General features: G+C 45.4%; 1 protein-coding gene across 2 annotated transcripts in view; it reads left to right on the forward strand.

Moving 5' to 3' along the window:
• DROSHA (drosha ribonuclease III) overlaps positions 1–24,553 on the forward strand; it is a 669,472-nt gene that overhangs the window by 425,288 nt on the left and 219,631 nt on the right. For both annotated transcript variants that reach the window (XM_078687959.1, XM_078687960.1), the window contains exons 13-15: positions 1,720–1,889; positions 15,302–15,426; positions 24,411–24,510. In XM_078687959.1, the coding sequence (XP_078544085.1) occupies positions 1,720–1,889; positions 15,302–15,426; positions 24,411–24,510 (395 nt within the window). The remainder of the gene's footprint in view (positions 1–1,719; positions 1,890–15,301; positions 15,427–24,410; positions 24,511–24,553) is intronic.

Genomic DNA, 24,553 nt, shown 5'->3' on the forward strand with positions numbered 1-24,553 from the left:
ATGTGTCCTTATGTTTGAATGGATAGATGCTTACTATGGTGCACACGCATCTTTGATCTACACCTACTCCTTAAGTAGGACAATTGATTTGTTGGAAAGCAATATAGCTTGATTCCTAAATATCGGAGTGCAATCTAGGTATTCAACCCTGTGTTGTGGTGAATTGATGCATAATTATGTCACTGTACAACACAGAGCCACAAGGGGGTACCCCTTTTTAGTTACCCCGTTGTCTTTTTGTTTTCTTGTCCCATTTTCCCATTTAGTACATCAACAGAGTACTTTCTAGGGGATACCTCGGTGCCAGAACTACTCGTTCTGACACCCCCTCATCTCGGCCGGCGTGACCCTGAACGAGGGGCACAAACTAACGGCTGAAACATGTCGACGAATTGGCAGTAAGGAGCCCATAATATCTCCCAATCACTACCATCCTTCACGTTTTTAACCCTGGCCGGAGGGTCCAGGAATAAAGTATAGGCACAACGACACCTCTAAGCTAGTTTTAACCTACACTGTACTTTCACTTACGGTGATCCCAGTCAATTTAGACACTAATTGTTTCTGTGTTGTCTTTTGTCTTCCCCTACCCTATTGCTCTTCCCCCTGTTTTGGCTGCGTAGAGATGTTTTGAAGCAGCTCTATGATGAAGCATGTGACACAGCACGTACCACCACATATATACAGATATTTTACCACTCCCTACTCCTTCAGGTGGACCATGAGGATGTGTGTATTTAGGGAGGAAGAAGAGTCAATAGTGACTCCCCTTTCTGACTTTCTTGGTTTGTAAAGAAGCAAACAAACAACAACTAATGTCATCAGTCAATGTGAGGTTACTGGAAAATAAAACAGTCATTTTGAACCATTGAGACAGAAATACTTTTTTTTTTTTTTTTTTTACTTCTGTTGAGTTTAGGCAGTATGGAGCCACACTGGTGGTCTTCTTGGAAGAACTGAGTGTCAACAGCAAAGATTTATTAGTTGATCTGGATTCTCATGACCAAGTGTGCGATGGTTCTTACTTACACACTGAAGAGCATGGGTATTAAGCTGTGATTTGAGAGACGATGCAGGAACTAGATAAAGTGCCTAAGAAGAACCAGTCAGATTTCATAATGTACATGCACTTTGAAATAATTTAAATCTACAAGCATTGTCTCGATCGCCTTCAATTGTTTAGAGTCTGCTCCGTGAAATCTGGTTGTCTTTGTTATCAAAATACTGTTCAATAGCATTGAGGCAGCCTATCCTCCTCTGTCAGAATTTTAATGCTTCATTGCAAGCTCATGTTTGAATGGATTTGGTGCTTTTAAGCGACGAAAGCTAGACTAGTGGTTAAGAGTTAGGGGATTTTTTTTAGATTTTTTTTTTATCAATTCCGTTCATTTTGTTTTCCCTCAAGCCAAAAATTCTGCCTTAAGCATATGGTATCATGTTATTTAATTAAACTTAAATTGGTCCAAATGTTAACCATCTAGATCATTTAATTGGAAACTTCCCAATGTCAGAAGTCTGTGTGTTATTTAAGGTCTTTGCCTCACAAATGGCTCACTTCCTGGTGCCTTCCAGTTTTGGGGCTTTCGCCACTTCATACATCACCCGAACTATTTATATGTAATTTTTAAAGTAGTCATCTTGAGCCTTGGGTGTTTATGTACAACATTTCTATCAGCTTTTGAATTTTAAAAATGTATCTTTCTGTTTCTTGTTTCTAAGATGGTGGTAAAGAAGTGTTGTCCATGCACCAGGTTTTACTTTACTTGCTAAACAGTACTAAAGCTCTCGTTCCTGAGGAAGAACTAGCTGTCATGCTCCAGTGGAATCAGCTTGATTGGCAAAAGTATGCTGAGGAGTACAAAGGAATGATTGTTATTAATCCGGGCATGGTATGTATGTCCGTATTCTCAAATGATTTCATAAAGCACTATTTCTCCTTCTCCAGCATGCTCCATTAGCCTGTCACAATCCATATGTCAACATGGAATGCTGAATTTTCCTTTTCTGCTAATTTTAATTGTAAAATCCATCGTACTGATCTTGTTTACGGAGCACCAAGCAAAGGGCTTTTTATTTTATAAATGTATTTGAATATTTATTTCAGGGTTGCATGTTGTCCTGTTTACTTAGTAGTAGCAAAACTGTGGTGAGAATAAAATGGTAGACCGCTAGGGAATTCAATTTCAAGAAGTGTTAATGGTGCAGCAGTTTCTCTTAGGTGGGTTTTCCTCACAATTCCTGTGTTCTTTGAGGGATTTTCATTTGATGACTGCCCACCTCCAGTATGCACAGGGGTCCGTCTGAGGTTGTAGATTACCTTTAACAGAAAGGACGCTATCCATTGCATCTGAGTAAGAGGAATGTGGGTCCTGTTGCGGAATCCACTTCTTCATGCCTCAGTACTGTGTGGGGTTTGCCTCCCCCTTTTTTAAGCCTCTGAATCACCTTTTCTAAGGATAAACCCTTCGACCCACCACCTACTTGGAACCTCAATTGAGCAAGTTTCCAGTCACAATGTTTCTGATTCTACTTTACAGTGGTAGCTACATAATAAGCACATTGCAGCAGTGAGACTGGGTGCTCCTTCAAATCCCCACTGAACAGCTTTAGAACTCAGAGGCTGATATCTACCTCAGGCTAAATCTTCAAAGAATGCCAATAATCCCAGTGACAAGTGCCTTTATTTGAAGATTTTGTCCAGCTTCTTAAATGGGTCTCATTTCATATATAGAAGTTTGTCATCTGGGGTGGCTGCACCTGGTTGCCCAGACAAATCGACACCCCTCACCAGTATGCAGACATATCAAAATTCTCTAAGAGAGGAGAGTTCTTCTAATTCCCGTTACAGTACCCCATTCTATGCCATTCTTTTGTTGGTGTTTTTGTCGTCTTGATTGCATGGGATTAAGGAGTTTAAAAGGTGACAAAAATAGAAAAAGAAGAGTGCACCCTTTTGCAATGAGAGTACTTCTCAGGGTCCTGTACTGAACTTGTGCCAGAGGCTGAATTCAGCCATCCTTTAATCTTAGGTCTCCCTATGAGGACTACATGAGCTGTCATGACATTTCTTTGTTGCCCCTGAAACGTCATCCTAAGTTCTTATAGGAACTACCCACCTTTGTCTCCTCACTAGATGACCTGCACTATCCTTTTCACACATCCTCTCATCTGTTTGACTAATTTTAATTCAGATGTCTAGTTCTGTATTCGTTAGATTATGAACTCTTGTAGTTTAACTCCAATTCTCACCACTCCTGTTGTCACCACAAATGATTCAATAGTAACTCCCATATCAGTTGAAAGGTTTATAGTTCCAGGCCCAACGAAACCAGGATTTAATACAACAAAGGAAATACGCGATACCATCATAAAAGCCATACTGTCTGAATCCTTTGAAAACGTCGTATGGAAATAAGGCTGTGGACACCCTAACGTGATCTCTGTGCACCGAATCACAATCAGTCAGTTGAACAACCCACAATTCCAGAGAAAGCTCCTAAGATCTAGATCAGCCTCTCTCAACAAAGAAGTCTTATGCATTCATGCTAAAGGCTTTGTTAGTACTGAATTTATTCCACCTTTGCAACGTGCTAGCTAGTGTAGGCATGTTTTCTAGGTTAGCTCCTTTAGAATTGCACAGGTAGTTTTAACGCCAGAGAGCAGCATGTTATGGCTAAGTCCGATTCAGCATGGACTCAACCACACTCTACACTGTTCAATGTTTTGGAACCAAGTATTGCATACCAAAAGAGAAATTGATTGTACTGATAGAAAATATTCTTGTGCTGTTTCTTCTACCTACAACAGCTCTAGGCAAACATACATGGCTAACAAGTATGCAATGTATATCAAAGCAAAGGCATGCAAGCACCACTACAAAGGTTTATCAAAACGCAACTCTGTCCCTGAAAAACGTGAATTCTCCAGCATTGCACGTTATTACTTCACATTCTTGAGTCATTCCCTTTCATCCAGTTCAGAGACCCGCTGTGGTTTACAATAGCTGTGCACTGCTAAACGGACATGCCTGAAATGCAGCAGAACAGAATGAATGTAGTTGCTGAATCGCCAGAGTGTAAAGCACCCAAACTCCAGCCAAGGAGATGGATGTGATCTACACTCCATTGATTCTAGAGGCTCCAGATTTCTTCTGCACATAGTGTACTCAGTGATTTCTACATAGCTCATTTCTTCCTAGAAGTCTGTGATTTGTCTTGCTTTTTTGGTTTCTTTTACTGTGGACGTTTCCAACCCCTCTAGCAGTTTCCCTGCTGCACTGTGTGTTTTGGTGCCTTTTGATTATGTTGAATATATACTACATCATGTGAAAATCTCTTAAAAAGGCACTCTCTAGACCACGTGCCCCTTCAGGTTTAAAAGGGAAAAAAACTGATCGCCCGATAAAGAGCGTATTGGCTGTAGCAAAAGCTCCGAACTGAAAAATCTCCTGCACATGTTAGGCTGAAACCTTGAAATATTGTGAGAGCCTAATGCTATTTTTTCAGCAAGAGTACTTCTAATGGGTTTTAGATCTCCTATTGCCCCCAGCCTATGCCACAGACTGGATCTGAAAATATTTTGTCAGCCATTCTTAGTCACTGGTGCCAGGTGGTGCTGCTCGGAGACCACCACGTTGACATGTCAACCACTGTATGCAGTGCCACATGAGCCAAAAATACTTTATTGCTTTTCCTTCCACTTGGCTGGTAATTTTACCATCAGAGTACAAAGGCTTTAATCCCTGCAAGATATACATCTGTCCTATGTCATTTATTAACTGTCATGCCTTTAGTGCCAGGGGAAGGATCACCATCCTGCGTTGGCACCTCTATCGGAGAACGCACCATAAGGCGGTAAGTGGGAGGGAGACCAAGCCTTCTGACTTTACTGTAAAGGAAATATCTAAAGCGTCTTGCAGATCTTTAAGAAGTTCTCTACTGAAATTCGTATCTCTTTCTAAAATAAAGCAAATAAACATAAGAGACTACTGTTACAACACAGTTTGGACAGAGGACCACTTAAGCACGAAACAAAGCACCAATTCAAATATCACCAAATTATTAAATTTTCAATAAACCAGCGTGCACTTTCCACATGCTCCCTGTCCCAAGAGCATTACCCAAACTTGGGAAAAAAGTCTATTTTTGTCCTGAATGAAAAAGCACCGCTACAAGGGTGAGTCTCCACCGATCATAGGAGATTAATACGTCTTTGAAATGTCCTCTTATAAAGACGCTGAGTCGTGATGCACAAAATTTAATGTTCTTTTAATAATCCATTTATAGACAAGACACCAGCCAACTCGTTTCGTTCTGTCACCAGAACTTCTTCAGGGTGCAATCAATATTTCAAGGCGTGTAGAATTTCAAAAGAATTCTACAATACTCTACAGTATTGGAGACGATAACGCGTCGGAATACCGAGACGCCGAATTGGTGATATCCGGATCGACCCAACAGGCAACTGCCGAAAGGAGATATCAATATGGTTTTCTGTAAAGAATAGGAGGTGGGACCTTCCAACTACGTTGAACAACTTTTGAAATACATAAGGTTGAAAGCCTTGTTTTATATTAACAAGAAATCTAGATCTAAATCTGGGAACCATTTGAAGTACCCAGATCTTTGGGCCCACTGCAGTAGGATAACCTAATATAGAAAACCCTCATATATATGGGAAAACACTGAAAAAGGAATTCTTTTGAAATTCTACACGCCTTGAAATATTGATTGCGCCCTGAAGAAGTTCTGGTGACAGAACGAAACGCGTTGGCTTGTGTCTTGTCTATAAATGGATTATTAAAAGAACATTGAATTTTGTGCATCACGACTCAGCGTCTTTATAAGAGGACATTTCAAAGACTTATTAATCTCCTATGATCGGTGGAGACTCACCCTTGTAGCGGTGCTTTTTCATTCAGGACAAAATAAACATAAGAGACTACTGTTTCTCACTGTGCAGCTAGAAATGAAAGAGGGATAAGGAGCACTTACCTCCCTTATTTTCTAACCATATCTTCACACCCTCACCATCTTTGTTGGCTGTTTCCCATAGTTCTCAAATACTCTAAATTATTCCCAAATTGTGGAGGAGCAAGCTTTTAGTATACCTATGGGAGACCGCATATCCATCTATGCTACTGAAGGTAAATTGTTTATCTAAAGATGCCTTTGTTAGAGGAGAATCCTTGCGCATAGCTCCTCCAGCCGCACCAAGGCGCATCAAAAGAGACCAGGCAAACTCTTCTGCATATAAAATGGCAAAAGAAGCATTCTAAGAGGATGTACCCTCTATTTTAAATTAGCACATTCCTGCGGTCTCCAAAAGGGCAGAAATACCTGTTTATTTATTCTCTCAGCTTTCTTGTAAATCGGCGTAAATTGACACTGTCAACTCAGGGTTACGCAACCTTCTTGAAATTTACTTTTGCGTGATTACACCAAATGTTAGGGACATTGTCAAAAATTTTACCTAATTACACAACATGCATATCTGTCATTTAACGCTTTATTTTAGTGCAAAATGCGTCCTTCCATCAATTTTTAAATATAAGGTTGCATTTTGTGTTAAAATAACATGAAAAACACTGACGCTCTGGTTGTTCGCTGCGTTCCTGTGATATAATTTTGCACAAATTGCAGCGTAATTGTGTCATGTCGAAAATCAGGGGTTTCACTTACTGCAGAATTCCCAAAATTATGCAAATTACTCCGTCATAATTTACATTTCGCCTGGACTTTCCATCAACTATAGTGCCGAATACTTAATTGCCCATGAGGCACATTCTTCAGTGGCCAAGAAGCTGTAAGCTCCCTTTTGTCAGCAAGGGCCTCATCCTTGACATTAGATCCTTCAGTGCCTGCATGGTCCTCATCTGTAGCCATTTCTCTGGTGACTCGTGCAAGCATCGCTAATCAAGGAAGGCAGAAAGATCTACATTTTCATTAAGCACATTTCTTCTTTGGCAAACACATACATATTCTAAAAAATTGGGCCAGTCATTGAAGGTACACCCATTAGATTTGGGCCGATATCACCTCCCGACTGAACATAATGCCAAACGATAATTGAGAGGAATGAAAGGCCATCAAACGGTAGAGTATAGGAATTTCTCAGCAGTTACTGTTTAGGTGATACATTTTGCTTCTACCCTAGCAAGAGCAGTTGCCCTCCCTTGTCGAAGCTTGGTTGTCTTAAATTCATTTTGCTCATAGTCCCATACAGCATACTTGATTTGAATTCCAGCAGCAAGGATCTCTTTGTAAGTCATGTTGACAACCCTCTCTGGCACATCAGGTTGATAATAAGCTGGCTAGATCGCAAAGATTTTTAGTTTTGTAAGCAGCAGCCCTTTCTGATTAATACTTCAAAAAGCAGCTTCCTCACCATTAAAATACTCCCCCAGGTGCCAGACTGCATGTGAAAAGTTTTAAATAGCAGTGCTCCAACGTTCTGCTAGGTGTCGCCGTGCAAAGAATCCGTCCAATGTCAAGACTTGTGCCACTTGGGGCACGACAACCTTTTGGGTCCAATACAGACCTCTGTTTCTGGGTGCTGAATTCGAAGAAGTGGAGTTCGGGGTCTTTGACCTCGCTGATGATCTTGTCCAGGATTCCCTCTAAGGGAACTGGTATGAGGATTTGGGCGACGCTAGTAGACTAGACATGCCTTCTGAAACCGGGTTGCTCACTCCACCTGGTGTGGCCACCAAGGAGCGTGCATCTTTTGCAATGGTGATCTGATGGGCAGCTGACTTCCTCCAGCGGTGGAAGTGAAAACCAGCCTATTAACGGAGATACTTCATTTAGGACAGACAAGCCTCAGCAATGGTCAACCCAAGGTCTTTTCCCATTGCCCTCTGGACCAAGAGTCCAAGAGGCAGACATGTTTGGAAGAAGATATTTTCTTCACCTGGTTGGCCCTGTTGTCTGTTAATAACAATTGTCTTCTGGGCTGCTGTTATCAAACATTGTGGAGTTTGCTGGCACAGGTTCTTCACCTGGCTCCTGATGAACTCTGAATGATGCTTACCCAAGCCATATCCAATGGCCAGGACGCAGACAAATTCACAATAAGATGTGGATTCAACACCACTAACTTCATTCGCAACTTCTCTAGTGTGCCCTCCATGGTGCACAGCCACCCTCTAGGAGGCAGAATACAGACCTTTCTAACTGTGTGGTAAGCTGTCACCTCAGACAAGTGGGTGTTACAGATTGTGCGGAATGTTACACTTTTCCATTCCTCAATGCCCTGACACCAATAATCACGGTCTCCAACGGTTGTCAGTGGATCGTCTGTCCTTGTTATGTTGGGAGGTGCAGGTTCTTTTGGCCTAAGGAGCCATTAAGCGGATTTCAATACCAGAAGTAGGTGGTGATTTTAACTTTCTCTAGTTTCTGTTGCTGAAAAAGAACAGAGGTCTCCACCCTATTCTAGATCCTACACAGGACCTGGACAAGGCTGAGCATCTTGAACCTGTCCTTTTTCAGAAAGGCTTCTGCCTTTCTGAAAAGGACAGGTTCAAGATGCTCCGCCTTGTCCAGGTCCTGTTTTCCCTGGAGACTGAATGGTAGTTTTGGACTTGCCGGGCGCTTATTTTCATATCCCCATCTTGCAGGCCCCAAGTATTAACTGCAGTTCGGACGATGGGGGTCCCACTCTTTCCCTACATCGACAATTAGCTATATAAGATGGGCTCACACCATGCAGTTGTCACCCATCTTCAGACTTAAGCATACCTTTTTCATTTGTTGGGGTTCAACATGCCAAAGTCAAACGAGACTCCTTCCAAAGCGCTCCCTTTCAGCAGAGCCATTCTGGACACTGTACAGTTTTGTGCCTACCTTCCGGCATGGATAGTCCAGGACATTCAGGCTATGATCTTAGTTTTTTATTCTCAAGCCTGGATTTCGGTGAGACTAATTCTGAGGCTTCTGGGTCTAATGACCCCCTGCATCATGCTGGTGAATGGCTTAGGCGGACTCTGCTGTGGTATCTGAAGTCTGTGGGTGCTACATCAGGGGAATCTACTCGACCGGGTCCAGTTTTCGGAAGTGACTGCTAGAGAGCTGCAGTGGTGGCTTTTGAACTTGGATCTGATCAGTGCAGTGACAGACCTCTCACCCTTCCGGAGTTGACGGTGGTGACCGATGCATCTCTTCTGGGGTGGGGTGGCCACCTTGGAGAGGTGGAGACTTGAGGACTCTGGCGGAAATCCACTTCAAGGTTGTGTGTTGGACCTGACTCTTGTTGACCATTTTGGAAATAATTTTTTGTGTCCCCCCCCCCCCCCCCCCCACTTCATGTGCGCGGAGACAGAAATGTCTCTTATTGATCAGACCGCTAGACAGCCTCCAAAAATCATTAATCTACATAAGTATACCACTATAAATTATTTATATATCAATGTACCTAAAATAAAAGTAATAGCATTTGGTTAATAAAGGAACCTCCAGGCAACTTTGGTATCTGGCACCTGGCTGTAACCGTTATCGAGGGGGTGTCTCCATATTTATTGAAATATGTCAGTTAACATCTGACTTTGTATTTAACATGGGTCTTGCATCTTAATTCCTGTACCTCAGAAGTCATTCCTATACTGAAACTAATATGCAAACTTGATAAAGCTTTTGCGAGTCTCATTATGAAACCATGCTAAAATAGTTTTTTTACCTATATGATCTCTGAATCAGATAACTGGGCAAGATTTGAATACAAAATAAATGTTGAATGTCAAGAGGGGCAAATCTAACGCTGGTCATCGGGTTTGTCTTCGATGACGCTATCTTGGGCAGTATTCATGAGTATGATTTACTTTTAATATCTTTAGTTGTCTCCTAGTCCTATTTATTGCTTTCCAAGTGTTTGGCAGAAAAGGTAATTTGATCTTAGCAGGGAGATTTGTCTTATAAAAATGGTATATCCAGGCAAAATAACCTGGTATTGTTCCATTAGCACATAAAAATTGTTTGCTGTGCAAGAATCCTGGTGCCTACTTTGCCTTCCACCTTAAATATCACCTTTTTACAAAACCCGGAAAACGTAGTTTGAAGTCCTTTGCCACACTCCTAGTACAAACGCTTTTGATGGCTCACTATATAATGGTGGGAAAAGCAAAATGGTAGTAACCTAGGTTCAGTTACAAAGCATCTTTTGCAAAAATCCCTTTAGAAAAATATTTTTTTTATAATATTGTTTTTTGTATGTAGTGTATTATTTTGACCAACATATCTTTGCATGGATTTTGGCCTTGATTTAACATCTTTTTTTTAAAAAATACATATGTACATACATATGTATTTGGGGTCAAAACAAGTGTGTTTCCTGTTTTAATTCCCATGGAGTCTTCAGACATGATGCAGCCCGAGCCGCTGGATGAATTACACCAAATTTGGAAAAAATGTTGATTTTTTCCTGCAGACCACATTTTTTCATTTGGTGTAAATCCGTTAAGTCGTTTTTGAGAAATTAACCTATTGCCTGCTTATGACGGAACCACGCCATCATGAGCCACGGGCAACGTGTGCTCATGCGGCGTGATTCCGTAATGCTCCCGCCGCTCTGCCCACGCGGCAATAATTCCCCGCTTGTGCTGGCGAATTAATGAGCGTGCGGGGCCGTGACGGAACCACGCCATCATGAGCACACCCAGCCCGTGGCTCATGACTGCGTGTTTCCGTCCCGAGCATGGCAGCACCGCGCTCACCCCCCACCGCCAAGGCAGAATTCGCGCCGCGGCCAAGGGGTTAAAGGAAATTGAAATTTGTATATCTGAGCACAGATCTCTTGATGAGATACGATTTGCTGTCAGCACTTAAACTAAAATGTGATGGCAGCCATCTTGGGACCAATACACATGTTAGTACCCTACTGAAATGCATTGTAGTGAATGGCAGGTTTTGAGGGTAAGAAAAAGGAGAACATATAAAGGGTGATAACAGATTTTAGTTAGATTATAAATCAATTGTTGCTAAGGTGATTTTAGCATAAAAAACACATCAAGATAGCAAATAATTTAAAAGTGCTTTAGCAGTATTTGAGAACTCCTAAAAAATAAAAATGAGGACGTATTCTGTAACACTAACTATTAGTTCTATGAGAATAAGATCCTCTCATTTTTATAATTTCTAAAGAAAATGCTTTAGGTATTACAGTTTTGAATCAGATGTCAGGTGTGCCACGCTTTTGTAATAAAGACAGAATGTTAGCAATCTAGTTTTTTATTAGAATACTGTGGGGAGGCAGATGTCAGGGGCATGGATTCGGATAATAGAGGGCAGGGAGGTGGGTGCATAGGCAACAAGTTGACCACGCTGGGCTGGTGGAGGGGCAGTGGGTAGCATGATGGACCACAGAGGACAGAAGGAACAAACAGGCAAGAGAGGCTGAGGCAATATAACAGACCATTGAGGGCAGAAGTAAGAGGCAGTGACAGTACAACCATACATGCGAACAGACCTGATTCATGCAGCAGACTCCCTGCCTAAAAGCTCTTTCTTTAATGTAATACAATGGGGAAAATCAATTCCCTGGGTTCATTTTTCAAAATCTCCCTCTTATCAAGTTCAAGATGTTGGCAAGCATGGTACATTGGATCACTGAGGGCAAGAGGCATGGGGTAGGCTATGGACAGGAGGGAGATGTGCAAGAACACCAAACTGGCCTTAAAAGGGAGGCGTCGGGGGTTCTGGCAGAAGAATACACCACATAGTGAAAATGGCACGGCAGTGCAGCACAACAGGCCATGGCAAGCAATAGGGAGGGAACAGGGCCCTGCACAAGGACAACAGAGAGCAGAGGGGACAGAGGCAAGGGCAGCAAGCTGACCATACAGGACAGACAGTTGCAGCATAACGGACCATGAAGGGCAGGAGGGAGGAGGCAGAAGCAGAACAAGGGACCAGACAAGGCAGGAGGAAGGGGATAGGGGCCTACATATGGAAACTGGAGGGCAGCACTGGAGCAGCAAGCTGACCTTGGAGGGCAGATGGGTTGGGCACTGGTAGCACAGCACACCATGGAGGGAAACAGTAAGACTATAATGGCATACACACAGACAACGGAGGGAGGCGGTTCAGGGGCAGCAAGCTGACCATACAAGGCAAGTGGGAGGACCTCCGGCAGCACAGAAGACCATGCATGGCAAGCGGGAGGGTTAGTGGCAGCACTGCAGCCATGGTGGACAAGCACTAAGGTGCATGCACGAAGGACCATGGAGGGCAGAAGAGGTGGGCAGGAATTGGACACTTCTAAGAGGGGGCAGGGGAAGGGGCTTCATAACAGACCACATGGGGTTGGCAGGATTAACAACTGCACCACAACAGAGCATAGAGGGCAGAAGGGAGTGGCAGCAAAATGAACCATGGGCATTAGGGAGGGGACAGGGGCGTGGAACTCGGACAGGCAGTGTGGGTGGCAGGAACAGGCGGCCGTCATCTGACCATGCTAGGCAGGTGGGAGGGGCAGTGGCAGCTCAACAGAATGCTCCGAGTAGACAGGATGGAAAGTGGCTGGTCCATGGAACAAGGACGGCAAAAAGGAGGGCGCAGGGGCAAGCACATATACATCGGAGGGTGGGGCAAGGAGGGTAGGAGCAGCAAGTTCAGCACAGAGACTGACCAGGAGGGCAATGATGGGGCATAGAATTGGGCAACGGAGAGCAGGAGGAGTTGGTAGGGACATTAAGCTAAATGAAGGGCAGTGGCAACACTTCAGACCATGCTGGGCAGGAGGGAGGGGGCTGGTGCATGGACTCGGACACCAGACCGTACGGAGAAGGTGGGTGGGGCAGCAAGCTAACTTCATGGCAGATGGGAAAGGCAGTGGCAGCACAGCCACACAGGGCTGTAATGAGGGAGCAGGGGCATGGACTTGGACAATGGATGGCAAGAACGAGGGGTGTAGGAGCAGCAAGTTTGGATGGGGCAGCACAATGCCAGGCCAGACCCTGCGTTCAACTACCCCATCTCCCCTACTGTGGATTGAGATGGGCCTTTTACGTAAATGTAAAAAAATAATAGAAAGTGACTGAAAAAAAGACAAAGGTTATGGAGACGTTATAGTTAGGAAATCTAATTTTTATAAACTTTAGAAATTCACTAAAAAGCAAAGGTTACAGGAATATTATAGTTAGGTTCAGATTGCGAAACCATAGAAATTCAGCTGTTCTAGTTAGGGGCGGCTCCTCCATGTGAGTGGAGGAGCATCACCCTACTGCTTTCTTGCAGTGCGAGAAGCAGAAACATAAAATGGTATGAAAATCATTTGATGTTTCTGCTTCTCGCACTGCGAGAAGGCAGAAGTGTTTGGTTGGGGTTGTCGGTCCTGCTTCAGGGCTGGGGAGGAGTGCCTTGCCCACTGTTGTGGGCGCTGACTATTTGGTCAGCCCTAGGGCCGACCAAGACAGTCAGAGAACCTCTCCGTTTTATCCATTTAGGCTGCATGCAGCCTACATGGAGAAAATGGCCCTTCCATCTACTACTGTGTGGTCAGTGTCCCAGCCAATCACAACGCTGCCATTGCAGCGTAGAGGCTGCTTGCTTCCTGGGACTCGGAGCAAAGACAACGCGACATGGTACCGGAGGCGAAGGTACGTTTTTTTGGGGTTTTTTTTATTACATCTCCCCGATTCCACCCCCCTTCCTGCGAGACCTGCCGGCCGTGAATGCCTAACGTAACTATAACTCGCGCCCTTGCCATGCACATTTTCTATGACATCATCGATAACTCTGTAACATTTGCAGTAAAATTATTGATGAGAAAGCAGTGCATGGTTTGGGCACAAGTTATAGTTACCTTAGGACACGAGTTATAACTGCTTGAAGTAACTCTCTAACTAGAACAGCTGAATTTCTATGGTTTTGTATTTGTAAAATCTGAACCCAACTATAAAGTCCCTGTAAACGTTTGTTTTTTAGTGAATATAAATATTTACTGCTAACTTACCCATTTTATTGCATCTATCCTTAAATGTCGCCTTACCATTCCAAAAAATTCACAAAGTTTAAAGTTAGCTGGAAAATGTTATTCAGTGAAAGTTAATACGTTTACATTTTTTGAAAATGTTTGTAAACTTGCAAATATATATTTTGAAGGTGAATTTTGTTTATTTTTGTGCCAGCCGGTTACAATATCAATTTGTTTTAAACTTTAATGGGAAAACGATCTAATTGTAAAAGATGTTTTGAAAAGTTATTTTTGTAAACATGCTACTTTAATACTATGTCATGGAGAAACATTGGACGTTCCCTTTAAAAAGCACCATATTAAATTAAGGGTATGAGTGTACAAAAATACCCCTAATGCTTAAATGAAATATAATAGAGATCTAAAAGTCTGGAAAATTTTGCATCTGGGAGAGGCAGCTCTTGAGATTATTGACCCAGCTAACTTTACCCCCTTTTTAGATATAAGGAGAAATTGGGAACTTTGTGTGTTGATGATAATGTTTATGATTTACTGTTGTTTTTTTATTTTGCTCACTTTAATTATTCAGTTGCGATTGTGGTTTTGATGACTAAATGCATGGTATACTGGTGGTATATTTTACTGATATGCATTCTATGGATTGTTTTTAAAATATGTAATAACGTCTTTAAAAAATTTTAAAAATACATTTCTTAAGAGTTCTGCTTTAGCACATTCATTTTTCTTAGTATTTAGGTCTTCCGATTGAGTTGGTCCACTAAGATGCTATATTTGGTGCACTTAACGCGTAACGCAATACATAGCGGTGTGATGTGTGTAGCAGGGTCAATTGAGGCACCAAGTTTTCTCTGCTGTCCATGTCTTTTACGACCTACTCTTTGGTCTGTGTTAACAATTCACAAGTTTCAGGCAGGGCTCGCTTGCAGTAGTATTGTTTCTTGTTAGTAACCTGCCACAGGAGTTTAAACCTCATATCAGGCAGCTCATTGGCAGCCATGAGACCTGGAAGCACCTTGAAAGCCCATGGATTATTGCACAAGTGAATCAATCCAGCCGTTCTCAGTGATTGAGTGGTAGAGCAGGCTCTGGCTTGCCCATGGTCAGGTAATGGGAGGTTAGGGACCTATCCATAGCATGCTTTCAGAAAGGCAGTAGGAAGGGGTTCTAAAAGCAGTGAATTCCTCAGGGGAAGGAAGTGGGCAGTTGTCCACGTATTGATGTTCCACGCTCCTTGACAGTAAGTGATTTTGCAACCAGATAAGCGTTCCCCAACGTCTGTAGGTGTATTATAATTTTGTTCTCCACACATCCCCGCGGGACGGGAATCGATTTTTGTGTTAATTGTTTAAACTGTGCTGATTTTCTCTTCCAGAAGCCCAGCTCGGTCCGCATCGACCAGCTCGACCGAGAGCAGTTCAACCCTGATGTGATTACCTTTCCCGTCATTGTGCACTTCGGAATCCGGCCCGCCCAGCTGAGTTATGCAGGAGACCCACAGTGAGAAACTTTACCGTAGCGCCTCGAAGCGAACTTAATGATTAATTGTTATTCCATGTAATATCAGATTAAAATCTCATCGAATTTAAGAAAAAGAAAAGTTATGTTCACTGAGTATTACATCCTGCAGTTTGGAATAAGCTAGCTTGGCTTTGTCCATTTTTAAAGGAAAACTGAAGACTTGTACGTTTTTTTTTAAATATATTTTTTTTAATGTTGGCAGGTTAATGTGCACTTAAAGCAAATGGCTTGGCTTCCAAATATGAACGGAAAATGGTCTATTTATGATTGTGCTTGTGGCGTACACAAATTGAGTGCACTGTCCTTGACTTGGCTGCCGACTGAGGAATGCTTTTACATTTCAAAGGTGTTTGTACGCTGCCTTGAAGTATGCTGGGCTGAAGAGCGGCAGCAACATAAAGATGGCATTGCCACTTATCCAGGCACATTGTACTGCAATTGAATAGAAAAAATAATTAATTTTCAATTTTTTGGGTTTCTTAGCAATATTTGACATTTTTTTTCTTCTTTTCCACCTGAGGTCATAACAATCACTGCAATTTTTCCTGATAACCTGCCCACCTAAATGTAACAAAGGTGGGATCGGCGCTTGTGTACGTTGGCACTTACATTTAACAGTCAACCTTAAAATGATATATGGTGACCTCGATTGGAATTCATAGAAACGATAAATAGAACCCTGATAAGATCTGACCTAAGGAGAAACCGTTATCTCCTATAACCCGTTGTGTCCTGACTGTCCTGGGCGCAACCTGAGATCCTGGTACACAGTAGAATTGTGTACAAAGAGCACCATTAAGCGGTGTGCAAATTGTTGAATCATTGTGAAATTTTCCGCGTAGCAAACTAATCACGGCGGCAAACACATTTCCATTTAACTTTTGGCCTTTTAAGCTCTTACATAGTAAACACTTGCAGATTTTCACATTTCTTTTTAATACATCTTCAAAAAGTTTCCTTTGAATATAATACATGATTTATATAGGAAATGTACATTTCTATGTCACCTGAAGCACTGAGTGCAGAATGTTCTTGGTTGTAATACTTCAGTTTTTTCCGGCAGCATAACGGTGTGTTCTCTCACATTAACGTCTTGGCCTTTCGGTCTACAAGGGTTAAAGATACATAATGTATAGAGGGTGGTTGTAATTCATGGAAAGTGTAGTCCTCCTGAACTGAATGAAGGATGTGCAGCCCAACAAGCATTGGCATTAGGTTTTGACTATGTGTAGCTTCTGTAAAGCATACCTACTACCATGGAAACACAGCCAGTTTATTCGGAGCTCAGATACTCAATCCTCTAGCAAGAAAAATAAATCGGTCTCTTCTGGTGGGGTCGGTAGTAGCAGCTGCAACATTATATGGATGATGGCAAAGGGTTACATTTTAATGCTTGCTGCTCGCTGGATTAGTGACAGATTAGGAAACTAGTCCTAGCAAAAATGTGCATATCAGTCCCACATTTCAACAGGCAGTTGAGCAAGCGCTACCCCTTCCTGCAGGGTTCCGTAGATTCTTCCCGAAGACGCTTTTAGAAAAATAAATTGCATTCCTTTTACAATGCAGTTTTGCAAACACATTAGCTAAAAAGTTATCGTTTGTAGAGGACGATCTGAAACACTCCTGAGTCAACCACTGAGCTCTAACAGTATTCCTCTACTTTGTCGAGTACCAGTCACCAACATCTACGTATTGAGACTTTTGCAGAACTCTAACCCCCCCAGGGGGCGAGTTCCCCCCCTTCCTCTTAGCGCCCTAACCATGTGCATCCCTTTCCCCCCATAAATCATTCCAGTGACGACATGGTATGTGCAGAGAAAGGCTGCAGTTTATTTAAAACCTGAATTATACATCTCACAACTTATTGGTTGGACATTCATAAACATCCATGTTACTTTACGTCATGCACTATATCCCATTCTTGGCATTGTCTTTTTATGACAGTACTAACTTTGCTTGAGGTGCCCCCTATGCAAACCCTCAGCATTTGCGGTTCCAGGCTTCCCTTACTACCAACTTTGTGGGCGCCCGTTAGGGCCGGCCCCGGTTGCAAGTGCCGTTCCGCTTGCCCTGCACCCTTGCTGGCCACACGCCTGCTCTTCAGTGCCCCTGCCATGTGGCATCCCAAGGACGCTGTGTTAGCAGCTCTTCAACCTATGGTACATTCCCCTTTGGATTTTTTTCTGTGTTTCTTCCGCCATGCTGCCGATGGTTTAACGAATGGAGGCAGCGCCCGCCTTTGCTGCCTCCCTTGCCCTTGCTCATGAGAAACCCAGTTGCTCCAGCACCCCCACTATGTTGAATATGAACATGTCCATCCCTACCCCGGTTAGGTGCACCCCACCTTCCAAGTGGTGGCCCGGGGACCTAAGGTTAATCAGACCGTGTCTTACGAAACTCCAGCTGTTGGCCCTGCATATCTTCGCCATGGTGATATTCAGTTTGCGGCTGGACTTTTAAACTGCCCCATGGTCTATGGCTCCCCTCCATGCCCTGCGTGCTATTACCTCTGACCATATTATATTTGCCGGGATGGTCAACTTGGTTAGTGATGCCAGAACAGTGACCATTTTTTCAACCAGGCTTCTCCTCCCAATGGCCGCTAGGCTGTTTCCCCCTGGTGAACCACTACCGCATCTGGCCTGTCCCCCTGCTGAAGCGCCCTTCGCAGCACGGGGAGCAGCAGGTTCCATTTCATCCCAGATTGTCCCAGCCAGGTCACCTCCGTCTTACGGAGCCAGATTCCTCTGAACTCTTGATGTGCCGCCTGCCACTGTTGTGCTCGGGTTCTGTACGAGTGTCCTACGATCCATACTTTTTTGCAACCCTCCGACAGATCTAAATGTTGAGTGGGGTAAAAAAACAAAACTCAGTACACCGTTGGACGTATGTATCTCTTAAAGGTGCTGGATGCCTATCACCTCACAGCCCTGTTTGTTCACAGCCAAACCCCTGGTCTGCCACCATGGTTGCGGCCCCAGTGCGGAAGGAGTGTGACCCGAATTCTCCTGTTGGAAAACCCGCCCTCTCCTGGGTCCTCCGCATAACTGTTATGAACTGAAACCGGCTGAAGCAAACCCATCTCTATGTGTAAATAACGGCCCTGCGCGGGCCCTCCTTGGAGCATATAGTCTTGGATGAGGCATACTGGGCAGCAGGACTTGTCTCTGATACACTCAATCCTTGTCTCTGATGCACTCAATCCTTGTGTATTTCCCTTTGCCTGCCTGGTCTGTTATTGATTGGCGCAAATGGATTACCATGTGCCCCACCCCCATCTTGCATATGCATGGCGTCCCCGGGTTCCCTTTTGCTGGGACAAGTAGCTCTCTAATCCTGTATGCCCCGAATAAAGCCAGTGCGAATGCTGCCCTAAACAACTTAAGCTCATGTTCCCTGGTCCATATGTCGGCTAGTACGCAGATTGCCTTTTTTAGGACTGCAAAATCAATGGGCTTTCTCCTATCTCTAGTCTTGGACTGCAATCTACCCCAGCCTTTCATTGCCATTTTGCAGAAAAACGACCCAGTGGGATCCCACCCGGACGGTAGCTTGGCGTAATAGGCGACAGCACTCGGATGTGCTTGAGCCCACGATCTGCTTTTCTCGCTCCGGAATGCCCAGTCGATGAAAGTTGTCACCTCTTCCTGGCTGACATCCTGCACCCCGCATCCCCCCGCGCCGGTTATGTCAGTAGCCCAGCACTTACAATAGCGTTTCTCAATCTTGGGGGCCAGTGCGTGATCCAACAATGTCCTTATCCCGTGTCCACCAACTCCCACAGTTCCTCTGGCACTGGTGTCATGACTTAGTACACATTCTGTGACAGCTCCCTGAACCTGCCCCACTGAAAACGAGAAATTGAGTCAGCTATTGGGTTGTCCAGACCCGCAATGTGTCTTGCTCTAATGGCTGTGTTCGCATTCAGTTGGCAACTGAGTAACTTCCGCAGAATTTTGACCACTGCCGGGCACTTCGCTGTTCCTAAGTTGATTGCCTTTACCACCGCGTGGTTGTCTGACCATATCGTTATCTGCCTATTGGCCAGTTTATGACCCCATATAGTAAAGGCCACCACGATGGGGAAAAGCTCTAACAATGATGTTGCCTGTGATTCCGCTCTGATGCCAGCTGTCTGGCCACTTGCCGCTGCCCAAGCCATCCCCAGGGTGGCCCGAAGCTGTGGCCACCAGCTGCATCGGTGTAGAGGTCTAGTTGTTCTGCCTGCACCCAGGGTTCCCGCCACATGAGGGTACCGTTAAAACTGGCCAAGAAAGTGTCCCATTGCCCCAGGTCCTCCTTCACCCCTTGTATAAGGCACACCCTGTGGTGTTTTTGCAACATACCCCTAGTCAGCTAGGCCAGGTGCCTGGTGAAGGGGCACACTGCGGAGATTACTCTGGTGGCGAAATTCAGTTTATCCAGCAGCTGCTCTATTTCTCCTAGAGTCGCCTTTTTCTGCTGCCGTAGCTGCAATATGATTTGGCGCAGCTCAGCTACCTTTTCTGTTGCCAGTTTACATGTCCTGCCCACTGAGTCTAACTATTCAGAGGAAAGATAGCTTGGTGGTCGGACCCTCTGTTTTATCGTGTGCTAGATGGACACCTAACTCCTCTGTCAAGCCTACAGAGAGGTGGAGGAGGTTTGCACATTCCCCCGTTCCTGCCCTCCCAAGGAACAGGAAGTTGTCCAAGTAGTGGACCCCCCCCTTCCGAGTGGCGCGTTCCCAGCTCCCATTCCAGAAAACTACTTAATGCCTCAAAGTAGGCACAGGATATGGCACAATCCATGGATAATCATTTGTTGTAGTAATAGTTTCCTTCCAGTTGGAAACCTAGGAAGTGATAACTGTCTGGGTGTACTGAGAGTAAGCAGAATGCCGACTCGATATCTGTTTTGGCCAATAAAGCCCCTTCCGTTTTATCAGTTATACTGCATCGTCCCGGGAGGTGTAAGCTACTGAGCTGTCCTACTCCAGCCAGTCTTTGACGGATCCCCGTGCGGGTGCGAAAAGTGGTGTATGAGCCGGTATTTCTGTTTCTTCGGTACCACGTCTAATGACGAAACTATCAGGTTTGGTAGTGTGGGGAGGGGGAGTGAATGGGCCAGTCACGCTCCATAACTGAACCTAATTGCCCACCTTCTGTCTAGCTGCCTCTGAGTTGTCCCATATGGATTTTAGGTTGTGGCTAAACTGCGGGGCCACTGGTCCCCTATAAGGGATGGGGAGCCTAACTGTGAACCCCTCCGCCAATTGTTTTCTGTCCGCCACTCTCTGGTAGTTACTTAGCAATGTTATCAGTCTCCTTGTGTTTATGGGAGTAGGCAGTGCTAGCCCCCGAACCAATTCCTACTTCACCCCATGCACTGCCTCGCCCTCCTGGCTATTTCTTTGTGCTGCCCTTGTCTTTGTTGTTACCTGTCCCTTGTGACTGTCTGCATTGTACGGCAGGGTGGCTGCTGCCTCAGGTCCCACAGCTGTGTTTAATCTACATGCGGTCCCCCATTTACATTCATCCTTGTCTTATTTCCAACATGCTGCCATGCATGTTTTTCCCGTTCTCCCGCCTGTCTGGGCCCTGCCTCTAAACCTTTCTCCTTGACCTTCATACTTCCTTTGAACCCTGATGGACGAAAGTTGGGTACCTGTATGCCTAACCCTTCCCTGGCTGCCACCATGTGATTCTTGAAGCCCTCTATGTCCTGGCAGTCCCACTCCATTACTAGCCAGGTCTGCATCTTTTCCCTGAAGCCTTCATCGTACCTTAGTCATGCTTCTCCCTGATACTTCTGCTGTGCTTCATGCACTTTCTGCTCATATAGGATTTGGTCTGCTGCACTTTGTGGGAATTTTTCTATGAATACTCATGCCAGAGTCCTGAAGGCCGGTAGCCAGTTGTCTATTGTTTTCTCCACTCTTGGCTTGCACCTATCCCTTCTGTCCTGAACTGTTAGGTCTAATCCTGCCTGGTACACCTCCAGCAAGGAGAATATATCTATCTACTTTTTCTGCCAAATCCTCTCCTTCTCTGTTAGCGGGATGAGGTTTGCTAAGCCAAGTAACTTTGTGGTGGTGGCGGGTCACCCGGGGAAGGACGTTTGTACTCCCTTGTGGGTTTGCCAGCCGGGTCCCACCCTTCCCCAGCCTTGGCTGGGTGGGTTCCCTCAGTTACTGTTGTGCCACCCTGTTGCTTCCCCCGTGCCTCTGCCCTCCTTGTGGGCTATCCCATGTTGCGCCTTCTTGCTCTCTCCGCCCTTTTTTTTTTGCCCCTTTTTCTGGTTCGGCCCACCGTCCTCCCCGTTATACACTGTTCGTACTTGGGCCCCACCCCCAAATGGGGCTCCCGGCCCCAACCAATGCCACCAAGGCATCCATGCCGCTGGGTGTAGCTGTACTTTTCCCCATGCCTCCCCCCTGGAATTCTTGTTGGCCCTCCCTCAGGTGTGCTGCCAGGGGTGCTGTGGGGCCCATGGCATCTCTGCTGCATAGTTGCTCACTCCAATTGCGTGCCATAATTTGTCATTTGCCCTGGCACTCCCTCACTGGTTTCCATCTGCCCCTGTCCCCTTTTGCGCTGCCTGCCCCTTTCGCTCAGCGATTGGTGCTCACCATATCCGCCATCCGTGTTGGCTCTCGACATGCTACGTGCTTCCTTGGGGGCCGCCATACTGGCCACAGACCCCTCTTTGCTGCTGCTGCCCTCCACTGTGTCTGATTCAATTACTACTTCCTGTGATGCGGTTGCACTGCTCCTGCCCCTTCCTCCATTCCTGGCTTTGGGGCCCGCGGCCACTTGCCTTGGGGCTGCAGGGGGCGGCTGCTATACTTTCCTCGGCCCCCCTTTACCTGGTTTCGATGGGGCCACCGTTGTGGATACATGCTCCTTCGTACCGGGCTCTGAGGGGGGTGCTGGTGTATGCCTCAGCTTCCGCTTCTTTCTGGCTGCCCCCCTATGTGCTCATCCATCCACTCCTTACCTTTGAGGGCCACCAAAGCCCTAGCTTTCTCTAATAAGACCTCAAGATCGCTGTCCTGTTCTGGCCCAGAATCCTCCCGGGGCCTTCTCAGCTCCTTTTTCGCTTGACCCAGTGACCTCATTACTCCCAGGTGTCTCCCTAAAGCGCGCCAGCAATCTTCTTTCCCTTATTTCGGCCCTGCGTCTCCCTGCCATAGCTCGGATGCCTGTTTTGCCTTTCCTCTAGTGGGCGGGGCCTCTGCTCGGCTTTGTGCTCTGGCTCCGCTTGTTGGCTTCCTCTCCCTGTGCTGTGTAACTTGCTCTGCTAGACAAAAAACTCCTGCCGCTCCTCTGCCACACGGTACAGCTGCTTAGATGGACTCTTGTATCTTCCCGCCTGAATCCCGTTCGGTAGTCAGTGATCGCAACTCCCCACTTTAGCTGGATCCTGCCGGTAACGTCCTTTTGCTCGCCTTCGTTGCGCGGCCGAGCCGGATCACATCCTTTAGAAGTAACCGATGTGGTAAGTTTGGCCGCGCTTGTCCTGGGTTCGTGCAAGCCGCGACGGGGTCTGGTGCACACAGTCCCCAATAACAGTAGGTTGTGCCGACGACGATACTCGAACCTGCGCCCCCAGTTCAAAGGCGGAAGATCTTGCAGGATCTCCACGTCTTTGAGTAGGCTGCTCCACACTCGTTGCCTGGTTGGCACAGGAAAACTAGTAGCGCAGCGTCGCACGATATCCAGTGTTGTCGGTGACCGCCACTGGCTTCCTCAAGGTCGAGGACCGGTTCCTACGGGTTCAGAGTAATTTCCGTTGCAGTCCACCACTGTGCTGCCCGGGCTGGTTCACTTCCTCGCCGCCCAGAAGTCCTGCTGTTCACTCTGTGCCGTACTGCCTCCTTCCCGATGCTCCTTCCGGCTTCTCTACGAGCAGGGTGCGGCGACTCCAATGCGATTCTGGCAGCAACAAGGTGATTCCAATAAGATGGGGGTTTCTATGTCCCAACAGTGACGTCCGTCCCTTTTTTAACCACCCTGCCACTTGCCAATCTCTGCTCCAATTGGGCGGCTAGCAGCATGTTTGGGGCACCCAATCCGGAGCCCCCCACTTTTTGTGGGCTTGTGGGGTTACCCCCTTGGGAGGCGCTTGACATGGCCCCCTATTGGGTCCGGCTTCACCTCCCCGGCCAGTGTTTCCATGATGCACTTCTAATATGGTCTCCAAAATTAACATGTAAAAAGTCTGAACAAGTCAGCCGACCCTGCTATTTGGTATTTAAAGCAGTGCCGGACTACGAAAGACATTTTCTAGGGGTTCTGAGGCAGTCATTGGTTACCATGCGTGCAGTGCCGGACTACGAAAGACGTTTTCTAGGGGTTATGAGGCAGTCATTGGTTACCATGCGTGCAGTAACCTCTGTCCGTGGGACTGTTTCTCCATGGTGTTGCACAGTACTGGCACTCTCAGGTGCGTAGCTGAGTGACTCACCTTTAGCATTTAATTTACTCATGCATTCAGAGCAGCAGTAAGAATGTCATTTATTAGTACCGTTGGGTGGGGCCGCTCTGTGTGTAACATGTTTTAGTTAAAATTTGATGTAGACAACCGACTTTCCATATAATTTAATGATTTTCATTACATTTTTATTGTTGTTGTTGTTTTATTGTTGTTTTTTGTGATATTAAGTGCTATACACCCAAACATTTGTATTGGTTGAATTTTTTTAACTTAGGGTAGCGAGGTTGAGCTGTCGAGGCTTACTTCATCTAAGATGTGGTACAAGTTCCTGTTCATTGTGGCACAGCCCATAACGTTCAATAACATTTGTTCCCGGTCAGTATTTTAGAAAAAAACCAAAAAAAGCCATAAAAAGTCTCGCTCTTGCATTCCATTCAGAATCTGGGGACGGTGTGACAGGCCAACAAGCCGCCTTGAACAAACTACTGCTGTGCCGAGTATGTGAAAGGCTCAGTATTCTGATATCAGCACTTTATTTTCTTCAGGTACCAGAAGTTGTGGAAAAGCTATGTCAAGCTGCGCCATCTGCTGGCTAACAGTCCTAAAGTCAAGCAGACAGACAAATTGAAGTTGGCTCAGCGGGAGGTAAGCTCATCCGCAGATGGTTTCTAATGATCCATTGTTTTAA

The sequence above is a fragment of the Lissotriton helveticus genome, chromosome 4_1, assembly GCF_964261635.1.
Source record: "Lissotriton helveticus chromosome 4_1, aLisHel1.1, whole genome shotgun sequence".
Taxonomy (NCBI): domain Eukaryota; kingdom Metazoa; phylum Chordata; class Amphibia; order Caudata; family Salamandridae; genus Lissotriton; species Lissotriton helveticus.